The sequence below is a fragment of the Aspergillus lucknowensis genome (genome assembly GCF_044049455.1).
Source record: "Aspergillus lucknowensis strain CBS 449.75 chromosome Unknown BJX67scaffold_2, whole genome shotgun sequence".
NCBI lineage: Eukaryota > Fungi > Ascomycota > Eurotiomycetes > Eurotiales > Aspergillaceae > Aspergillus > Aspergillus lucknowensis.
The window spans coordinates 767,863-787,960 of NW_027263546.1; the positions used below are offsets into that span (position 1 = coordinate 767,863).

General features: G+C 53.2%; 7 protein-coding genes across 7 annotated transcripts; 4 read left to right on the forward strand and 3 right to left on the reverse strand.

Annotated features, from left to right (window-relative positions):
* Window positions 1-57: 57 nt before the first annotated feature.
* Window positions 58-3,780, forward strand: BJX67DRAFT_341343 (uncharacterized protein). Its single transcript, XM_071027882.1, has 3 exons — window positions 58-350; window positions 413-1,129; window positions 1,188-3,780. Exons 1-3 carry the CDS (start codon window positions 216-218, stop codon window positions 3,099-3,101), a joined length of 2,766 nt encoding a protein of 921 aa, XP_070891020.1. The 5' UTR covers window positions 58-215; the 3' UTR covers window positions 3,102-3,780.
* On the reverse strand, window positions 3,720-4,936 carry BJX67DRAFT_341344 (uncharacterized protein). The gene has a single exon (XM_071027883.1). The coding sequence runs from the start codon at window positions 4,712-4,714 to the stop codon at window positions 4,130-4,132; it is 585 nt and encodes a 194-aa protein (XP_070891021.1). The 5' UTR covers window positions 4,715-4,936; the 3' UTR covers window positions 3,720-4,129.
* Window positions 4,937-5,733: 797 nt separating this feature from the next.
* On the forward strand, window positions 5,734-7,305 carry BJX67DRAFT_376889 (uncharacterized protein; the record flags this gene model as incomplete). Its single annotated transcript, XM_071031974.1, has 4 exons — window positions 5,734-5,890; window positions 6,366-6,460; window positions 6,517-6,546; window positions 6,598-7,305. The coding sequence occupies 4 exons, from the start codon at window positions 5,734-5,736 to the stop codon at window positions 7,303-7,305; spliced, it is 990 nt and encodes a 329-aa protein (XP_070891022.1).
* Window positions 7,306-10,474: 3,169 nt separating this feature from the next.
* Window positions 10,475-11,509, forward strand: BJX67DRAFT_97590 (uncharacterized protein). Its single transcript, XM_071035684.1, has 2 exons — window positions 10,475-10,988; window positions 11,255-11,509. The coding sequence occupies exons 1-2, from the start codon at window positions 10,586-10,588 to the stop codon at window positions 11,320-11,322; spliced, it is 471 nt and encodes a 156-aa protein (XP_070891023.1). The 5' UTR covers window positions 10,475-10,585; the 3' UTR covers window positions 11,323-11,509.
* On the forward strand, window positions 11,510-14,410 carry BJX67DRAFT_97591 (putative nuclear localization protein). The gene is made up of 3 exons (XM_071035685.1): window positions 11,510-11,798; window positions 11,955-12,077; window positions 12,251-14,410. Exons 1-3 carry the CDS (start codon window positions 11,696-11,698, stop codon window positions 14,131-14,133), a joined length of 2,109 nt encoding a protein of 702 aa, XP_070891024.1. The 5' UTR covers window positions 11,510-11,695; the 3' UTR covers window positions 14,134-14,410.
* Window positions 14,411-14,709: 299 nt separating this feature from the next.
* On the reverse strand, window positions 14,710-16,193 carry BJX67DRAFT_341354 (phosphoglycerate mutase family protein). Its single transcript, XM_071027884.1, has 3 exons — window positions 15,924-16,193; window positions 15,648-15,866; window positions 14,710-15,572 (listed from the first exon to the last, which is right to left on the reverse strand). The coding sequence occupies exons 1-3, from the start codon at window positions 16,074-16,076 to the stop codon at window positions 14,742-14,744; spliced, it is 1,203 nt and encodes a 400-aa protein (XP_070891025.1). The 5' UTR covers window positions 16,077-16,193; the 3' UTR covers window positions 14,710-14,741.
* An 84-nt stretch (window positions 16,194-16,277) lies between these two features.
* Window positions 16,278-19,046, reverse strand: BJX67DRAFT_341358 (homeobox domain-containing protein). The gene is made up of 2 exons (XM_071027885.1): window positions 18,186-19,046; window positions 16,278-18,129 (listed from the first exon to the last, which is right to left on the reverse strand). The coding sequence occupies exons 1-2, from the start codon at window positions 18,513-18,515 to the stop codon at window positions 16,570-16,572; spliced, it is 1,890 nt and encodes a 629-aa protein (XP_070891026.1). The 5' UTR covers window positions 18,516-19,046; the 3' UTR covers window positions 16,278-16,569.
* Window positions 19,047-20,098: the final 1,052 nt, after the last annotated feature.

The following is a 20,098-nucleotide window of genomic DNA, read 5'->3' on the forward strand; positions in this document are numbered from 1 at the left end:
GCTCCCACTTCCCCACCAACGCGTGACGCCAAGCCTCATTCAAGTCGCGTCTTGAGATGGAGCACCGGATTCTTCAACTAAAGATTGTCCTCCCCGTTCAGCCATACACCTCCTCAACCTCTTGTTAACGTCGCCTACTCCACGCTATTTCTAAATTTCTGAACTCCTCGTCTCCCATCCACAGTACAATGTATGAGTAACTTCACCGCGCGTCCATGGCCTCGCGTGGATCTCTCAATGTTCTTGAACCCATCCCACTCAACCAACTCCATGATGCGCATCCACCGACCAAAAAGCGTAAAATAAGTTCGACTTTCCATAAATCGGCTGGCAAAAATATCATTATTCGCGTGAGTAGCTCTACAACGTCGAATTCTCTCTCCCAATTTACTGATGCCGCCCCCGCATAAAGGCCCATACGGCTTCCCTATCAGACGAACCGTACATCTTTGAGCCGATTGCGGTAATCCCACGAGTTCAGCTTCCCTTCGACTGGCTGGATGCGCCTTCCGCGCTGTCACAGATTCAATCCGGAAGTCTTTTCGAGGCGAATATTCCGGCTTTTGAAGCGGATTCGCAAGCGGAACCGGTCATTTTGGTGGTGCGATTAGCTTCGGACGGTGGGCTATATGTGGTTGAGAGGGTCAAGAAGGGTATCTATGCCCTTATGAAACTAGGCCCAAGCGTGGATGAGGGCCATGTCCGCGTTGTGGTTAAGGCATCGCATCACCGAGTCAACAATGGGCTAGGAGAATGCACCCCTCAAGAGTATGTGGACAATGCATCGGGGGTTGAGTGGTGGAGGCAGATACAGGTTGAAGATCCAGCGCCAGACCTTAGCGTTGGGATCCCTGCGAAACGCGCCAAAGTTGATTTTGTCTTTGGGGTTTCCGATAATGGGGGCCGTGAAGATGAACGAACGAAGCGCATGTCACCCATTGATTCGATGGATAGGAGCTCTAGCTGTGACGTTCATACGCTATCTGTGCCCGCGGAGTCACAAGATCGTGTTGGGCCCTCGATTTCTGGCGAGGTTGGTGAAAGAAACGCCCAAGAGACAAGGCAGTCTCCACAAGAGCTGCTAGATGGACTGAGGGAGCAGTATCTACACGCCCTCTACATCAGCAAAGTATGTTATCTACTCTGACGCGACGTGGTGCAGACCGAGTTATGCTGATACACTACAGGCATCCGTGGCATACTTCGCCAAGGGCCCTCTAGCACGCTGCCGGGCAGCCTTCCAATGCGCGGAAGCTGGCCCAGGCGCCGTTTTGGGTCTCACCACATTCTACCGAGATGCTATCTTGACGGCAAAGAAGATGGATCTGAAATTCCGCGAGACTTTACCCGCAACTCTCCGCGATATCGTGCTCAGCGTATCAGACGATGATGCGGCCCCGAAGAAGCGCAAAAGCAAGAAGAAGACTCTCGGAAGGAACGGCCTCTACCCAGAGGAGCCCGAAGCTATCCGATGGTGGTGGAAGAACCGGTCCTTAGCAGAAAGCGGTGGTCCAGCGGAGACGTCCAGAGATGCAGAGATCAAGAAGCATGTCGCGGATTTGCGGCTACGCGAAACCCAACTCCAGATTCTTCTTATCTTGGAGACAATGGCACTTGAGGTTGCCTCTGCGGGGGACGTGAAGAAGACTGGTCAGGAAGAGGATACCCAGGCGACTCCACAGAAGCCCCAGCCGAAAACAAAGAAGCCGCAAGACCTGAATACAGTGCTCGAGCTCCACCTTGATCGACTTTGTATTTGGCACGCCGTAGGCTTTGATAATGCCCCTTCCGAGTCTCAGGCTCCGGGAAGCAGCCAGCAACTTGGGAAGACGGGCGGAAGTGATGCCATGCGAGACTTCTGCACAGAAGTAATTATCCCTTTTTATGCTTCGCGGCTACCAGATCGCTGCAAATCGATGACGCGGAAACTGGGTGTTTCAGCTAGCGCTACCTCACCGTTCCCCAAATCAGCAAAGAAATCCTCTCGCAAAGATTCGGGCGTTGAACACAATCCCTCCCAGAGGCAATCTCGTCGTACACTACAGCGCGTGTTGAGCGACGAGCAGACAGCCTTAAAAGGCCGATCAAAGCCATCACTCAATCGCTCTACTACCGCACCGTCACAGATAGAGAGCAAACGCGATACCACTCCCTTACTGCCACCTCCCAGCACAAGCGTGCGCGGAGGCATTCAGAAGGCCAAGCGAGCAGAGAACCGTGAGGTGGACCTGATCGCTGTGGCCCGGCAACATGAAAGTAAGCTCAGGCGCGTGCAAATGTTAGCGGATCAGAAGAAAGAGCTGGACGCTGCTATTCTTACGCTCCGGAGGCCAAACCGCGAGCTAGTTGCCAAGGATATTGCCCAGGACGTGGAGAAGCGGCTCACAACTTCCAGTTCAAGGAAGCCCAAGAACCCCATTCGAAATCCCCTGGGACAAGGCGTGCAAGTCATGGCTACGCCTAGCAAAACCCGAAAGCGAGACGCCGTTGCCGGCTTGCCTTTGCCCAAGAGCGTCGTTAGGTCCAAGCAAAAAGCAACATCCTTATCTTCGTCGTCACCCTTCAATGCGGAGCCGCAGGTTATACCCGGTTCCGTGGTTCGACCCAGCTCCTTCTCAGGCGCGACGTTTACTGCCGACGTTGCAGTCCAAGAGACGCCGTCGCGGCGTGCGCCCCAGCCCTCAGTCTCGGTCCACGACTCCGCAGAACGCAAGGTTTCAGAATCGCCCATCCCCAGGACAGGGAACCTATTCCGCGTTCCTCAACCACCAGCCCCTCGCTCCACGGAAACGGACCCTTCAACTCCTGTCAGGTCGCAGGCCGCGGCTATTGCAGACACACGCCTTGACGCGCCTACTCGACTACCTCGCCCGCCTCCCCTTTTTGGTCTTCCGGGCAACTCAACTCGCTCTGATCAATCCTCAATGGTGTTCGAAACGCCGCCGAGACCCAAACCCATCCCAACAGCTACGCCGTCCGCTGGAGCTCGTCGAGCCACTGGTTCTGAGCCCAGTAAGGCGGCGCCGGCCGCGCTAGTGACTCCTGATAAGTCGATCTACGCGGCACTGGGGTGGGATGACGATGATGAATTTGCGATGTAATTTGTATTTAATCGATGCATATATGTTAGCGGGCGTTGCCTTGTTTTTATTAGATGTTGATACTTTCGAGTATCTCAGTTGTGTTTCACACTTGCGTAAGGCTGTTTGTTGAGCCTGATAGTAGATGCTAACACGCAGTTCTGATAGAAAGCCTCCTCGAGGCTCGAGGTAGCCTAATTAATTGCAATTATCTCGATTTGTTGTGCGTTTGGCCAATGCGAGAAAGAAAGTACGAAATAAAAGAGCTTTAAGCCTCGACCAAGCCAGATGACAGCGAGGTCAACAGTATCTATCCAGTTCCTCCGTTTTCCGCGTCCACCACATGATCCACACACACAGACAAACTAACAAGCCCTTCCCTTCCGTATGGTATATTCAAGAATCAGTATCGTCGAAGTCGACCGTTCGGTCTCCTCGGATTTCAAGAGGCGTAGAGCTAATTGGTTCCAGGCGGTCTTGCGGAAAAACCGGATAGCAGGACCCCGGTCTCTTCCCAAAGCGGGAATCGAGCCGTATACCCTCCACGGTGTTCTCGTGGACAGACCGATCCGTGTCGGTGCAGTGGGGAGGTCTTTATCTGGTATATTGTACGATGCGAGATCGACAATGTCGCAGAGATGCAATAACTATGTGTTTTGCTTCATTATATATACATAAGATAGTTAGTAGTAGTTTTTGCATACACTAGGTACAGTCGAAAAAAAATATGCGAAATGATTTTTTGTCCACGCCAATTTAAATCAAGTCAAACCAAGCCAAACCAACTCCGGGCATTGTAGAAACCAAATTTTGCGCTCCCGCTCCGTCCGGATATAATGCGCGCCAGAAGGTAAACCAAAAACGGACGCCGTTGGATAAGTATAAGAAGAGAAGAGAAGAACAAGATTCGTAGATGTCGTAACTTCGTCATGAAACCCATTAGGTTGATTATTATGTGGTCCCATGGTGCGTTAGTAGTGATGCGAGGTGTGGAGGAGGTACTTTTCGGTGTTGTCCGAAGCGAAGTGTGGTCAAAGGTGACGACAGGCTTAGCCGGTGATAGGGACGGGCAGACATTGCCCAGGCGATGGCCAAAAGGGCTTCTGGGCTTCGATGCACCGACGACTCTTGTCGACAATACCAGTGTCTTTCTCTTCCTCTTCGGACAAAGAGTTGACTATCTCGAAAGAGACTTGGATAGTCTGTTCGGACTCCTTGGTTGTCGTTGTTGTTGTTGAGGGGGTCTCTGCGGCCTCTGGCTCAGGTGCCGTGGTGGTGATAGTAACGGGGGAAGAAGCCTCCTCCTCCCGCGGCTCCTTGTGTTTCTCCTCCTTCTCAGTCTCCTCCTCAGACTCGTCGTCATCCTCGAATTCAATCGCCGTAATCTTCGTAGCCATCTCCTGCTGCGCCCATTCCATGGACAGACAGTGCAGCCGGAAGTGGCCGAGGCAGCGACGGATATCAGGGTCGGGGGCAGTGGCCTCGCGAGCGAGTTTTTGTTTAGAGAGGTTGGTGAGCTTGTAGGTGAGGGATGATCTATTGGCTAAGGGGGGCAAGCGCTTATTTAGTGAAGGGCTGTTGGAGGAGCGGTCGCCGGCTAGAGGGGTTGCTTTGGGGAGGGCGTTGACGGCCATTATGCCGGGGTGCGTTGTATGGGGGAGGATCCCGACGGGAAAGAGTGTCAATCGCGATTATGAGGGTTCCGAAGGGTGGAGGAGGCGATTTGGGATAGATTTGGTGTGGTCAGGGCAGCATGTCCGGTGCAAAGGTGGACGGTTGCGTTGGGGGATGAAGTGAAGGAGGAAACGGGGCCCAAAGGGGTTGGTAGTTCTTATTGAGGGATCGTGAGAGAAAGAGACTCGGAGGGACGAGGGGACCAACAACGCTTCCAGAAGTCTGGCGATGGGCCTTCTGGGCCGCCGGGACTCCAAAAACAGAAATCCGGCTAGGTTAAGCAGACTCTGCAAGCGGAGATCCCTGGTTCTAGACTGGACCTCTCCCCCGACCCAGTTTCCCAGCGCTCGACTTTGCCTCTGCAGATTCATGGCTCGCAGGATCGGAAGAGTGGTCTTGTTTCCCGTCAAACCTTCCACATACGCATTATACTTTGGACACCCAAGTCACCCATGAAGTTCTATCCCAGGATTCAATTTTTCTTGGTGGTAAAAGAGACCGCTGGCTGATTTCTCCAGCAGCACCACCGAGGGGGATCGAGGGACGCGAACCCACAGTCAAAGTCGAACGACCAGCTGACCCTTTTTCCAGCGGGGCCGACCCATCGAATGTTCGACGATTCTGCTGATCAGGTTGTCTGACTCCAAAGACCACGCGTTTCAACCACCACCAGATTCTCAAGACCTTCTCCGGAGATTATTGACTTTCTTTCCTGCTGATTATGCATAACCATCATGTCGCGGTCTCTTTCACCCCCTCGTTGACTTCTGGCCTTTTTCCGTTCTGTCCGTGGCCATCTGCAACCGGTCTATAAAACTCTTGATGTAATAGTCGTTCTTTGACCTGGTGGAGGTCTGCGAGTGGTCCTGGCCCCTCCCATAGAATCACTCGGCTTTCACTTCCGCCAGAAGATAAGACTCCACGAACTTGAGTAAAGACACGAAAGAATAATGAAGCGATCCGCTATGCCTCGAGAAGAATGGAGGAACGTAACCTCGGGCAAGTTGGGCCTTTCTTGAAAGGCTTCAAGGATCCGAGCGAAGGCCAATCAGGTGAGATTTGGATTGTCAGCGTCGCCTTGGAATCCCGGGAAACGGCTACCACAGATGAAGCGATATGGTCAAAGACAGGGAACGGTTGGTCAGGAGGCAGCCTGGCTTGGACGGGTCGAGTCACAGATCTGTTATATCCGTCTACCACACAAAGGTCTACAAGGGAAGCAAAGGCTAATAATGCTGGATCCATGTTGGTTTGGGTTCATTCAGCCCGCGTTTCATTTCCCGAGTATCGTTGAGGGTCTTTCATCTGGTTTTGCCCACTCGACTCAGCGGTTTGGGGGCCTTTGACGCCCATCTCGAGTCAAAGGAAATCGGTGCGCCAGTGGGTATACCTTGATGGATATAAAATCAACGCATAGTCATGCTCAGGAAGGAGGCTAACCTGCAAAAAAAAAAAGGAAATGAAAAAAAAAAAAGAAAATAATAATAGTAAATTGTGCCTTGCTTCTTCACACATTCACAACACCTGGCGGAATCCAGCCTGCAGGTAACATTTCAAGATGAATCATCCCTCAGACCAGGTAACGAGGAAAGGGACTGACGGTAGTTATAGCGGATGTCGCCCAAATCCTGGACGATGCTGGTATCCCCAGCGTTCTCTGGGGGTGGTTGGCCCTGGCCTTGTTTCACGAGATTGGGGCGAAGAGTGTGAGTATCAACGGCTGTTCGCACTCACAGAGCTTCCATTGCTGACTCTGGATAAGGAAGTTGATTTTGTTATTCCCGACCACGAGGTATGGATACATGCGAGGCTATGGTGATGGAATGACTAACGGTTATCGTAGGTCGAATCTGCCACCAACGCGCTGACTGCGAGCGGCTTCACACCCTGCGGAGATGTTCAGTGCGCGGAGCTGCGCGTGGACCGGCTTCCAGCGGATCATTTAGACCATTGGGATAATCTACTGGTGGAGCATCGTCTTCTCAGCGAAAGTCATGTTCGCTGCATACTGGCCGAGGATCGATTCCACGCGGTTGCTCCCGTGCATTTCCACATTCAGTCCAGATATCCGCATTCAGGTTACCAGATTTTGTCGCTGCATCAGAAATCGTCTCTTCTCTGGTCATTCCCAGAATTCGGACCGGCTCCTCCGCCAGCGGACGATCGGAACCTGATCATTTCCGATGATCCTCGCTGGGCATCGACGACTGGAGACTGGGGCTCTGGCCCATGGGAGAATGTCTACCCCATGAAAGTCCTGACTCCTTGGGGGTATGCTGAAGCGGTGATGCTCTTCTACTGGAGGGACTGCGGCCACTTCCAAAACCTCGATAAGTTCTGGTCTTCCCTCCTGATCTGCCTGATGGAACACGATGAGCATATCAGTGGACAGCTGAGACCACAATTCCAGATGGCATGGGACTGGCTGAACGGTCGTACTAGTAGACGCGAAGACAGGACCTGGGCGGGCCTTTGGCGCCTTCGTGATAAACTCATCGCCGATGGGGAGCTTACGGACCTGCCGCCTCGCCGTGAAGGTCATGGAGTCTAAACCCAGGACAGAGGGTTGACATTGTTGTATTTAGGATTCAACATCCCATTTCTTTGTATTTGAGTTTGCTAGATAGCTGGTAAAAAGGAATAAACGTAAAAGTGCTGTTATTCTATCGCTCCTCTTCCCTTTGATCATTCCCAGGGCCGAAACACTGAAACTCCCATGTGTGAACATCCACCAAAGCATCCTCTCAACTGCCAGCCCTTTGTCTCAGGACATTGAACCTCTCAGCATGACAATAAAACTCAGGGCCAGAGATGTGTGCAGTTAAAAGAATTAGGCCTTCCTCTTTCCTCTAGCAACTCTCATCGACTCCATCTCCCATCCATCTTACATTCATAGGAACCTCCATCAAACCTTCACGCAACCGTCACGAGGCACACGTCGGCATTCTCTCCGTCTGATTAGCATATTTTCGCGGGGTCGACCATTCCCTTTCTGGTTAGCTCACTCAAAACGCGATGCCTATCTCAGACTAGCAATTACTTGGCTTTCGCGTTGAAAGAACGCTGGGCCTTGACTGGCGTTCCATTGAAGCCCAGAGATGAGGCCGGAGATGAGGCCCTCCTCCCCTCGTTCGTTGATGTCATCTCCATGTCATGACTTCAACAGACCACTTCAGGCGGCGTCTGGATATTGCTCCACTTTTGCTCCACAACACGACTTTTGGTTCCGAGCCCGCTGTGAGTTTACTTCTGCGGTCATGCTGATTTGCGGAACTGGGTGCCGGTCTTCAATAGAATCCCCACAAGTGAAAAAGTACCCCGTAGCATACCCTGGAAGTATATCTTAGATCCGTGCGGACTTTCGAGACGAGAGTTACCGGACGGGACATGGCAGTGCCCGATGCGAGAGTTGCGGTTGAAGGTAAATTTTATATTTTGGAATGAAGCATAATCAACAGGCTTACTTTGGTGTTAACTCTGGGGATCTGGAGCAGCAGACATGTACTTTTAGAAATCTGATATAAGAGAGAAATTCAATTACATCGAGCTTTTAAGACATCCACAGCGTTACCAAGTGTCGTATAGGCTGGATAGTAGCCTTGTAGTGGCTATCGCTACCTTGATGTGAAACCAAAGCCTCAGTTAAATAGCAGAGGGCATCATCTTCACATGAAAAAAATGGCATGTACCCTATACTTTACACCATCACCCGCTTCAACCCCCGTCAACCTACCCGATAAGGTAAACGGTCCAGTAGACCTCGGGACTCACCCGGGAGAGACATTGAACCAGAACTAGGGTGTCTCGGGAAGGTGCACAAAAGAACGAGGGCCTGTCAAGAGTGCTCACTCTGTGTGATCCCTCTCATTATCTGCTCTTTCCAAGTGGAATGGACGTCGTCCCTCCCTCCACGAGGTCACCGGACACCCGTCGAGACAGCGGACCGACGTACCTGTCTATCCGGGCAATAATATCTCTTTCCGTTCATGGCTGGGCAATGTCGTGCAGGAGCGCGGGGTGTAGTACGTAACTGAAAGTAGCCCACTCAAAAGCCTGCAGTTCTTTACTTCGTCTCACATTCCGGTGGGAGTTCGCCCAGGATCCTGTCGTGGGAAAGACACGACATCCAACCAGCGATACCTGATGCAAATCTATCAACGTAAAGGATCTCAGAAATGCGTCGCCGTCTCACATAGCAGGTACTCCGGAGGAGTCTAGAAACCGGAGAGGGCCACCAGGTCAGCACCCATTGGCCACTCATCCGATATACTCAGCTCACGTCGGACAAAGAATGCGGCACAGCCTAACCTCTAACCCCCCCCCGATCACCATGACTCACCCACTCATCGTTGCAGGAGTATGGTGAGTGGTAATATTCCCCTCGGCCGGACCGTTGTGTTGTGCTGCCATAATTCCTCTCCCCAAGAAGTCTAGTTGCTCTGCTGATGATCCTCCGCCCAATTTTTCCTTGGCCCATTAGGCGCTTCTCAACACACCTTTGCTGCGTCTCACAGTCGCCCGGGGCCAACCGGAAGACGGCGATGGACGCACGGTCCTGATCGACCCGGGCTGCCGCTCTCAAACCTCTCAACCTTGTGACCGGAATGGTCATCTGCCAGATTTCTTCCCTCCCACTTTGCTAAGTCTGGACTACCCAACCCCTGGTGAGGGACAGAAATTTGCGGATTAAAATGCCGAGCATTGAGTTATCAGGAATGAAGCGAATCTAGTTGTAAAATCTCTCGCTCCAGGGTGGGGGAGCATTCCGATGGATATCCCAAATTGTAGTCCAGTCTCATGTGGTATTGACTTAGTCCGACGAAGAACGGGTCTGGCCAACGGGTCTGCTCTAGAGGACGAAGTATCAGAGATGATTAGCGAGGTGATATCCATCGGGCTTTGGCATTTCCCTCATGGCCCGCCCACAGGCATATCGGAGAAGATACGATCAAGAAGCTTGGTCAGGTTGCACAGACTCAATATCGATCATCTTCTGCAGCCTGCGATCAAGAATGCTCTCAAATTGTTGGGTTATTGACAGGACTGGCGCGTCCTGGATGACCTCGTAATCCATGTCGAATGGAAGCGCCTTAATGAACAACTTCAACAATCAGCACGTCTCGACCCCGAGATACGTGCCTCTGTCATGCATTAGGGGGATATTCGCCACTGACAAGAGCCACTCAGAGGCCGCAGCTGGACCCATCGTCGAAAGCAGTGACAATACAGGACAACATTATAGGGCCAATTTGGAATTCGAACCCTTGCCCTGAAGAATGAAAGTCAAAGATATCTATGGGTAGTGCGAATCATTTCCCATTTCTAGTATGTCGTCCAACCTCGGAAAGCATTATGCATCGACGTTAGGGCGATCCACCGCCTCGCCATCACAGCGCTTATCTGAGGCTTCACCCAACCCGTCCTGACCTTGGATGGCATTGACAAGCCACTGCCGACAAGTCCGCTCCGTGAATCCCCCGTGTTGGCCACTTCTTCCGAGATCCTTCCGACGTTGCCCAAGAATGCATTCGGAGGAATCGAGGGCGACGCGGCTCTTCAGAGGCAGCCCGGCATAATTCCTTTTGCGGGATTTCTGCGTCTTAATCATGTCTCGTTTTCGTTAATAATATTTTGTTTTTCTGGCTGCTTCCAAGCACATCGGTGCGCTCGAAGACAGAGACTGCTTTTGCTCACTGGCTCAGGCCTGCAGGGTTCTTTTGGTCGGCACATCGAAGGCTCACTGGATTATCTTCGAACTCACTAGCAGCGAGCTAGCCTGACTGACTGTCCGCGCTACCCGAGGGGTCATCCTGAGTCGTGCGCTCGCAGACATGATCACTGAAAAGGACTGCCTGCGTCTCTCAAATCCAAGAAAAGAAGCCTGTTTCCCAGACCGAGTTGCCAGTCCTCTTGTGCAGCGGCTGACAAATGGGCGCATAATCGCAACCAATCACAACTCACGTGGGGGCCAGTCCGCCTCCAGCTTGTTTGGGTTCAATCAACTTTCGGTTGTGATCGCGTCGTGTCCCCCTCCTTCGAGCAGGCGAATCCTTCCACCTGCACCTTCTGCCTCTCCCATTTTCAGCTTCGTTGTCTGGTGCATCATCTATCTCTTACCTTCGTCCCCACTCCTCCTTGGCCCTCACAACTTTCTTATCCTCCACCCAATAAACCTCGTCTTCTGCCTTGCAGAAACACCCATCCCCCGACTCATCTTGCACACAGACGCTGCTTGTTGGTCACACCCACCCCCGTCAACTGTACCCACTGATCGGTTCCATCAGCGGCAAGCTGTGAATCATTTCTTTTTTTTTTTTTTTATTCCCATCGCTTGCGCTGCCTCCGTGCACAGTTGGTGGCTCTGCTTTTCTGCAGACAAGGCTTTCCAAGGTTCCAATTTTCTGGGGTCCCGACAGCCAAGTCGTTCCCCCTCCCCAAAGTTTTGAGCTTTTGAACCTTCTGCCAAACAACCTCATGTGGCTGAGTCTCACGCCCTCCAGCCACTCGCCACCAGCCACATCTTCCCTTCCTGTCCGCCTCAGCCTTGATTAGTCACCGCCTAACGTGATCTTTCCCCTCTCCGGCCAGAGTTTATCGAGCATTCCGTGAAATCCGACCACCACAAGAAGAGCACCCCCGTCCTCTAATCTCTTCAGGTGTCGAACGACGGAAGCTTTGACACTGATTTGCTCCCATCTTTTCCCCGCTGATCCGCCCGACTCCCACCTTCCCAGTCTTCCCACCCAACTGCATGCGAACCCGCGACGACACGTCCACTCTGAGTTGTCCGAGGACCACCTGCATCGTCGCCGTTTCTCCCTTTCGCCTCGTTGCAGTAGCCCATCACCTCCATCCCGGTGTTTTGACTTCTCGCGCGTCTCTCTGACCCGCCCGCGGCTTCGCGACCGCTCTTTCACCCTCCCGTCCCTCCTTGGCCCGCCATGTATGGCTCCCACTCCGTTTCCGCCCCGATGAATGGGATCGGAGGGGATCTCGTTGATGGCTCGGGCACCATCAATCCTGCTGCTTTAGATAATGCCAACGGTACGTCACCTTTTCATATTATAATTCACTCTTATCTTTTCTCTTTCACATTTCAAATATTGTCGCCACAGTCGACGCGACAGTCCTGGAGGTCTACAGTTTCTTATTTTCCACCGTCAGTCCGTCGCGACGACCTCCAAACTGACCCCCACCTAGTACCTGTTGTCCTGCCAACACCGCCGTACGGAGCAGCAGATCCTAGTACGATCCCTCGTGGTGTCAAGCGCGGGCGCTCGCCGGAGCAACGCGGCCCTGCTCGCGATGGGGAACATGATGATGGTATGTGCGCCGAGTACTCGTGCGCTTCGGGGTAATCCAGAGTCGCGCGAGTTTATCTCGAGCCGCTACGTCTCGTAAAACTATACTGCCTTGTTGACTTATTGTTTTGTTTCTTTTTCTAACTTGCGCGCACCACGCCTATCCTCTGCTATCAAATTACTGACGCGCAGTAGTAGTTGCAGATGACCACAGTCGTCGGAAACGCGGACGACCTCCGAAGACGCCACGACCATCCGGTGATCAAGCTTCGTCGTCGAACGCACAACTACAAACTCCCCGCATGCAGACGCAACAGTTGCAACAGTCTCCAGCCAACGCGTCACCCCCGCTGGCCTCGCCTCCTGAAAAGACAACGCCGACCAAAGCTCCCTTGGTCAAGGCTCTCCCAACAGTAAGGGATCATACTACCGACCAACTGAATGAAGAACGCGATGAATATATTCCTAAAGAGTTTGACGAAGCGGGGGAGAAGAAGGTGGATCCGAACGGCTATCTTCAAGGTGACCGGGAGTACAGGTGTCGGACGTTTACCGTGCCGCTCCGAGGGAAAAAGCTGTTCATGCTGGCAACAGAATGCGCCCGGGTTCTGTCATACCGAGACTCGTATCTCCTGTTCAACAAGAACCGATCTTTACACAAGATTATCGCCACGCAGATCGAGAAAGACGATCTGATCCAGCAGGATATTCTTCCATATTCCTATCGCTCGCGTCAGATTGCCATCGTTTCAGCGCGATCGATGTTCCGTCAATTCGGCAGTCGCGTCATCGTGAACGGACGACGGGTGCGCGACGACTACTGGGAGAGCAAAGCTCGCAAGCAGGGTTTCACGGAGGACGACCTCGCGGGAGAAAAACGCCCGGGTGGCGCGAAAGCCCGAGAAGCTGCAGCCGAAGCGGCAAACGCGGCCAATATGCTGCCAACCCTGACTCATGGCGATGTGATATACAGCAATGCACTCGAGACGGTTCCCAGTAATTTGTCACTCGGATCAGGCGCTTCTCTGTCGCAGCCACTCCCAATGATCCATATGGCCACTACTACGGACGACCCACGCTTGAGAGAATACAACAGTTTGGCTCGGCCCAGGCAGGAGCTGACTGGCCAGCCTTTCCAGGACCGGACGCAGCCGAGCTCTGCAGCCGAAATTCTGAACCAAGCCACCCACACGACAGAATTCAACAAAATCCTGACCTCTCAGCGTAACTTCCGCCAGAAGGGCCTCGAAGAATTCTACTCCAAGCAGCGGGAAGTCCCTGCGACGGCGGCGCAGTCCCAACCTGGGCAAGTCGAACCGACTACATCTGTGGCTCAGCCAATGCAGTCTCCGCGGTTATCGACAGCTGGTGTCTTGAGCTCGACCCCTGCACAGCCTAATATGATGCCGCAAGCTCCAATGATGCCCAGTCAAGCCGGGTTTCAGCCACCAACAATGCACCAACAACCTTCGGTGGCGCAGTCACCCATTCGCGCCATGCCTCCGGGTCGTCCTGACCTTATGCATCAGCGGTCCAACCCGGCCTTGACGCCCCAAGCAGCTGTCCCTTACGGCTATCATCCGCAGCAGCAGCAAATGTGGGGCCAACCCCCTCCACAGCCTCAGCCCTCGCCCTTGTCGTCGAATCATCAGGGGATTCCTCAGTACCCGTCTCAATTGCAGCAGCAGCAAGGCTCACAACCGCAACAGCCCCAGCAACAACAATCTCCTTCTCTTCTTACGCATTCGCTGCCACAGCAGCACCCATCTCAGTCTCCGCGCAATCAAGTTCGCCCATCGGTACCCCAGATGCCGCAGTCGTTTGCCATGCACCACCCACAAACGCCTCAGCAGCAGCAAATGGCATCCATGGGCTTCCCTGGTGGCAACGCGCCTTACCCTGCGATGGCTGCGCGAGGCATATACCCATCGCAACACAGCCCGGCGGGCCAACAACCCTTCATGACCGGGACTCCCCAGCAACCTGGAATGGGCATGGGGATGAACCCAGCCATGCCCAACTGGCCGAACCAGCCAATGCAACCCGGACACCCTCAGCCAGGGTGGTCAACTTACTGAACGAATTTGAATACTATACTTCCGGCGCCCAGGAGTTGAGTGGAAATCTGAGGACTCAACATCCTGTTTTGTTACTGCCATTTTCTCGCGGCTAGTTTTTGCCTTTCTGCTATACATTTAGTGGTCTGTCCTGACAAGGGGACGTTATCTTAATCTGCGTATTTCTTCAATACCCCATGTTATACCCGCCGATGCTTTGATTCGACTTTGTTTTCGGGAGCTAGGCGGTTCGCTTGGAATTTTATGACATTTGTGCATTATCCACGATAGAGGACTGGTCAGATTCGATAATTTGGGTAGTAAGTTGTCTTACAGTCAGTTATAGGGAAGGCGTCCTCTACTCTTGCGTTGCATTAGTTCTCCTCTCTGATTCAGTACTAGTACCCCTTTGCGCCGACCGCACTCATACCTGCACTTGCTTTCTTTTCACTTCGTCAATCTGGCACTCTGTGCTCATGATTCATGTCTATACTTGATGCGCACAAATTGACCTTAATTCTCTTCCCCAGGTGTCTCAGTAGGTTACTTATATAGCATTATTTATGTCATGAATTATGATAGTCCACTATCAACCACTCCTTCAATTCCTGCGCTCGAGTCCATCCACTCTAGAAAGGTGTAGGAGTAGGAACAGTAGTCCCGCCAACAGGGAACCCAGACGTCACAGGTGGCGCCGAAGCCGCACAAACACAGCCCGAAGCCGTACTCGTCGCAGGCGGCGCGGTACAGTACGCACTGTGCGTCCAGGTCGCAGAGGCCGTAGGTCCGTCGGGCTCCTTGACCTCTTCGGCGCGAACCAGCACGGGGATCACAGCGCCCGTGCTCAGCCCGAAAGGCTGGTGTCCAATTACCCTCAGAATCGAGGCGATCTCACCGGAGTGTGCGGTGATCGAGATAACCAGATCTTTCTCATCCTCTCCGTGGCCGTGGTCGTGGTCATGACCCGGCCCCCCGCAGACGTCAGCCGGCTTGGACTTCCAAAACGGGCCCCGACGCGAACGAGAGAAGATATCATCCAGCGCATCCCGACTCCGCTCATCCTGTGCCTCCTCCGTCTCCGCCGTCACCCCAGTCCAAAGCTCATCCTCCTCCGTGAATCCTTCCTCAAACGTCCACCAGGGAAACAGACTTTCAATATAACTCTTCGACCGCCGATGGTCACACGTATGCATGCTCATCCCCTCGCGGAACCCCTCCTTCACCTCCGGAATAAACGGCGCGTCGAGTGGCAGCGGCAGCCCCGAGAACGTGATATTCGCCGTCTTCAGCGCGCGCGTCATCGGGCTGACGTAGTACGCGTCCGGGAAGTGGATGTTCTGCTCCGCGTACTGGGACTGCCAGTATGTGTGTGCGATCGAGGCCTGGCTCACCCCCTCTGGTGTCAGGTCTGCGTCGAACCAGGTATGTGTGGTGTTTCCCGGTAGGAGGGAGTAGTAGCACTGTTTGTTCGTCGTCATCGTCAGCTCTCTAGTCAATTTTCATATGTGGGGAAGGTGGAGGAGGGAAGGACGCACATTCCAACCGGGGGTCCCGAAGTAGCTCTCCGCGGCGTTGTGCCAGCCCTCGCCGTGGCGGCCCATGAAGACGAGCTTATACGAGACATGCTGTGGTGAGTGCTTGTTCAGGTACTCGAGTTCGCGGTGGAAGCGTTCCCACTGTGTTAGGTCCCGGGTATTGGGGTCGTGCTTGTCGGAGTCGTAGCGGCGGTCGATGAGGCCGAAGTTGTGGGATGTCTGGTGTTTGTGAGTACCTTGGTGGTTGAGGAGGGGGAAATAGGTAAGGAGACGCACGTAGTCAAATGTAGACGGGTCTGTCGAGGGTTCATCCTGGAGGAAGTATCCCTTGACGGTGGTGTAGGTGATGGTTTTTGAATGGGAGGGGGCAGCTGTTGCGATGGCGCTGAGGCCGAGCGTTGCGGAGGCTGCGAGGGTTGAGAGCTTCATTTTGTTAGAGGCCCAGCCGGAGGGCCTGAGAGGTGATGCAGACGTACATTCCACTATCTTTATATCTCTCTTTTCTGTGTGTTTGTGTGATTCGCGCTCTGGCCTTGTGGTTTTCTTGGGGTTTCTTTGAAGCCATACAGGTGGGAGCAGCTCGCCACGTGGGAAGCCAAGAGTGAGGAGATTAGACGATGGTAGAAAGAAGCAGATTAGAGTAGATCGATGCGGTTAAACCTCCGAAAACAAGATCGTTATCTCAAATTCCGAGTCGTCTAATTATGTATTAATTAAGTGTGGTAAATATACGTTAAAGTCTCCAAAGAGTATGTCCATCCAACCCAACCGCTTCCAAACATGCAAAAACCCCAACACCAAAAACACAAAGTATGCTTGGGAATCCATCCAAAAAAAATTAGTCCGACAATATATATCGGTGGCTGCAGCCTTTTATGGGTACAGAAGACCTCCTTTTCTCGATATACAGAATATATGTTCGTCAGCCGAAATTGTTCGGCGTTCGGTGTTCAGCAAATGTGTACTCCTTCGGCTTCTGAGATGGAAGCTGCTGCGCCACGAATCGGTGGGCTTCTTCTTGGTCTGGGAACTCGTAGAGATGAAACTCGGTGGTCTTGATGTCTCCGGATGTGTTCAGGTCAGCTTCGCTTGTTGTGCAAAACGGAGACGCGCTCTCGGAATGGTCCTCGAGAGCCTGCCGGTACGGCATGGATGACATGTCTACCCGGCAATGGCTTTGAAATGAGGCCTCCGGAGATGGCATCGACGCGCCTTCCCAACTTCTTGCGTCTAAGCCTCCCTCGCAAGTATAATCGGGGAACGAAGTGAAGTGAGCAGGGGCCGACATTGGCGGCGCAACACCCTGGTATTGATACGGAGAGATCATCTCCATGCCCAACGGTGTGGCTGGAGGCGATGCGAGGTTAATCTGCATTGGTTGCGTCGTGGAGAAGAAGTGGCTAGTCGGTCCCGCGGACAAGCAGTAGCCGTCGGTGGACGGAGTATTCGGGAGCAGGTGGTGAAGTTCCTCAGGAGTCAAGGGCGTGGGTGGCGCCAGTGTACTTGTCGTGACTGGTTGCAGCATAGTAGACATTTCCGTCTTTGCAGAGCTCAGAACGCCAGCTTCGGCAAAGGTCGACAGGTTTAGTGGTGAACGCTGCGTCGACGCTTTTCGTACACCTGCATAGCGGGTGTTGAGATTCTGTGCCGATTTGGACTGTTTCACGGTGCCATAGCTCGGCAATCGCGTTGTCGGCGACATGGTCGAAGACCCCGACAGCATGGAAGACGATCTTGACGTGCCAATCGCGGCGGGTCGAGGCCGCTTTCTGCGAGCAGCAAGGTCAAGCTCTTTGCCGGCTTCCTTCCAGGCTGGTGCCATGTCGGTGCGATTCCCGAGTTGTGGCAGCCCGTGAGAGCTAGCGTTAATGCCAATTCCTTCTAGAGAATCAGCAAGCGCATCCGATGAGCCCCGTCGCGAAACAGCCACATCAGCCTGGAGTGCATATTGCATCGAGTTGTATGGAATTTCCGCGTCGCTTGCTGACCGATAGTCGGAAAGCGATTGCTGATTCTCTAGTGGGGCAGCGGTCAGTCCACCAGTCGAAGCCACAGAGCCCCAGACCGCATCAGCCTCTTTAGAGAGTACTGTGGTTGGAGACACGGACTCGTCAGCGTTTGTAGCACTCTGCCCATCCTGGCTATACTGAAGACCAGTCGCAGCATTCAAGGCTCTCTGCAAGGATGCAAGGCTAGCTTCGCGGGCTGACTCATTCCGCGTCTGTTGGTGCTTTAAGCCGGAGGGACTATTGGATGTTTGCTTCTTGTTGCTAGACGCATTTGTGTCTGAAGTACGCGGAGTAGCGTCGTCCTTGTTGTCAAGTTTTAGTTTCTTTTCATTAGATTCGGCAAACTCTGGATCCGAAGGTTCAGATTTTGCCTTGGCAGCTTCCTCGGCTTGTGCCTCTGCCTTTTGCATCCGCTCGTATTCCTCTTGTCTTTTCTGCTGCTTCGCTTTGGCTCGTCGATTCTGAAACCAATTCTGTGGAGGATGATCAGCCATTTACTTCACAACAACGGACTCAAGGTAGGACGTACAGCAACCCGAGGAAGGCTGAGATTTGTTTGGGCGGCAAGCTGGCGCTTGACGTTGCTGCTGGGCTTGGGGTGAGCCTGGAACTGGGCCTCCAAAGTCTCCACCTGTTCCTTGGTCAATCTGGGTCGCGAAAGATTTTCGGCATATTCTTCGTAATCCATGATCGGCTGGTGATAAAAGTCGACCATGTCAAAGGGAGGGTGAGGGTAGAGGTAGCCGTCCATCGGTTGCATCATGGTAGGGTGAACCATCGCCGGGTCATAGGCGATAGGTTGCTCCATTGGGATGCCTGAATGGCTGGCGAACGGATACGGGTGGTGAATATAATTCATGACTGCGATTGAGGTCAAGGGAATGACGAAACGCTGAGTGAATCAGGATAGTCGGGGAGTCTCGATCATGGGCCGACGAGAGGGCGGATGGCAGGTTGAGGGACGTTAGGCGTGGAGAGGGAGACAAGGGATCAGAGAGGAAGAGAGTGGATTGGAGCCGAAGCCTGCCGATATGTATATACTTGCAGGAGGCGGTTTTAAAGATTAAAAACGTCGTGAAGGCGAGGAGAGCAGGTACAAAGACCGCAGACAGGAGCTAATAAGGGAAAGGAAGGAGTGACTGCAGTGGGATGCGAGGCTCCAGAGTGGGAAAATGAAAAAACAGAAAATGGAAAAATAAAAGTTAAGGAACGGATATAAACTGAAAAAAAAGAAATCAAAAGGGAGAACAAAAGAGGGAAGGGAGTGTGGATTTGGGGGGGAAGAAGAGAAGACCGAGAGTGAGAGTGAGAGATGGAGAGGGAGGAGAGGAGGAGAGGACTCGGACCGGAGGAGAGACGCGGCGAGGTTCTGCTGGAGGGCGAAAAAGTGCCATTGGGTGATCGTCGCCCAGAACTGGGAGGATCGGTGCGTTGGTATCTGTCTTACAGTACGCGCGCGGCTTACAGGCTGGATGCACAATTAAGGTATTCTATTCAAGGCTGTCCTTCTTGTCGCAGATGGCAATAGTTGCCCCAGAAGTCAGCATCCAGTCCCGTTGAATCGTCCGAGCGTTCGCCAGGGGTCGAGTTCGATTCCCGACCCGAACTGCTGGCCAGCCTGACCCTGCCATGGCGGTGACGGTGCGACACTCTCTTCAAGCCCCGAGGTTTTCCCCATTTCTATTTTTCCTTTTTCTTGTTTCGGACGTTCTCTCGTTGCTTTTTCCTCGTTATCATGGGGTCCGTCTGGGTGGTGCAGGCCCCGAGGGTTAGTTTGATTCTCGTCCGAATCCTTCCTCACCTCAGACGCCACCCATCCTGTCAGCTTGGCCTTGACCACAGCATTGCCCGCCAGTGTCCCAGCAAAGAGTCAGGACAAGAGAGGAGGCCGGGGTGAGCCAATCAAGGGGGCCATGAGTCTTCCCTCGCATATCTCTTCTGGAAGGCCTCCCTTCCTCCTCTTCTTTCGCGAATCCTTTTTTTCGGAGTCACATGCGGATGATTGACAAGAAAACTGGAATTGTGACGAGCTGGAGACACTTCCATCGAGCTTCATCAGTTCCTGCATTAGCGTCGTCTTGCAGGGACCAGTAATCGCTCGGAGGAGCGATTCGCGACATGAACAGTGAACTCCTTGGTGTCTCTTCCTCTGTCATCTTCGAAAGAGTTAGTCAGGTGTTAAGGCATTGGATGTGACGAGAATGACCTCGCCTCTGCTGTGATTGACACCAGCCATCCGAGGGTGGATCAGAGCTGCCCAGTCCCGAGGCCTTGGGATTCTGGAGCGTGGCGGGAGGTTTGGTAAAGCTCAGTCACGGGACCATGGTACCACATATTCTGGATCCGGTTAGCGCTTCGGACCGTCGCCAAGACCACGTCCAGGATTGGGGACCAGAGCCTGGTCGACGGAGGACAGCCACGCCACTCGGACAAAGCAGTGCG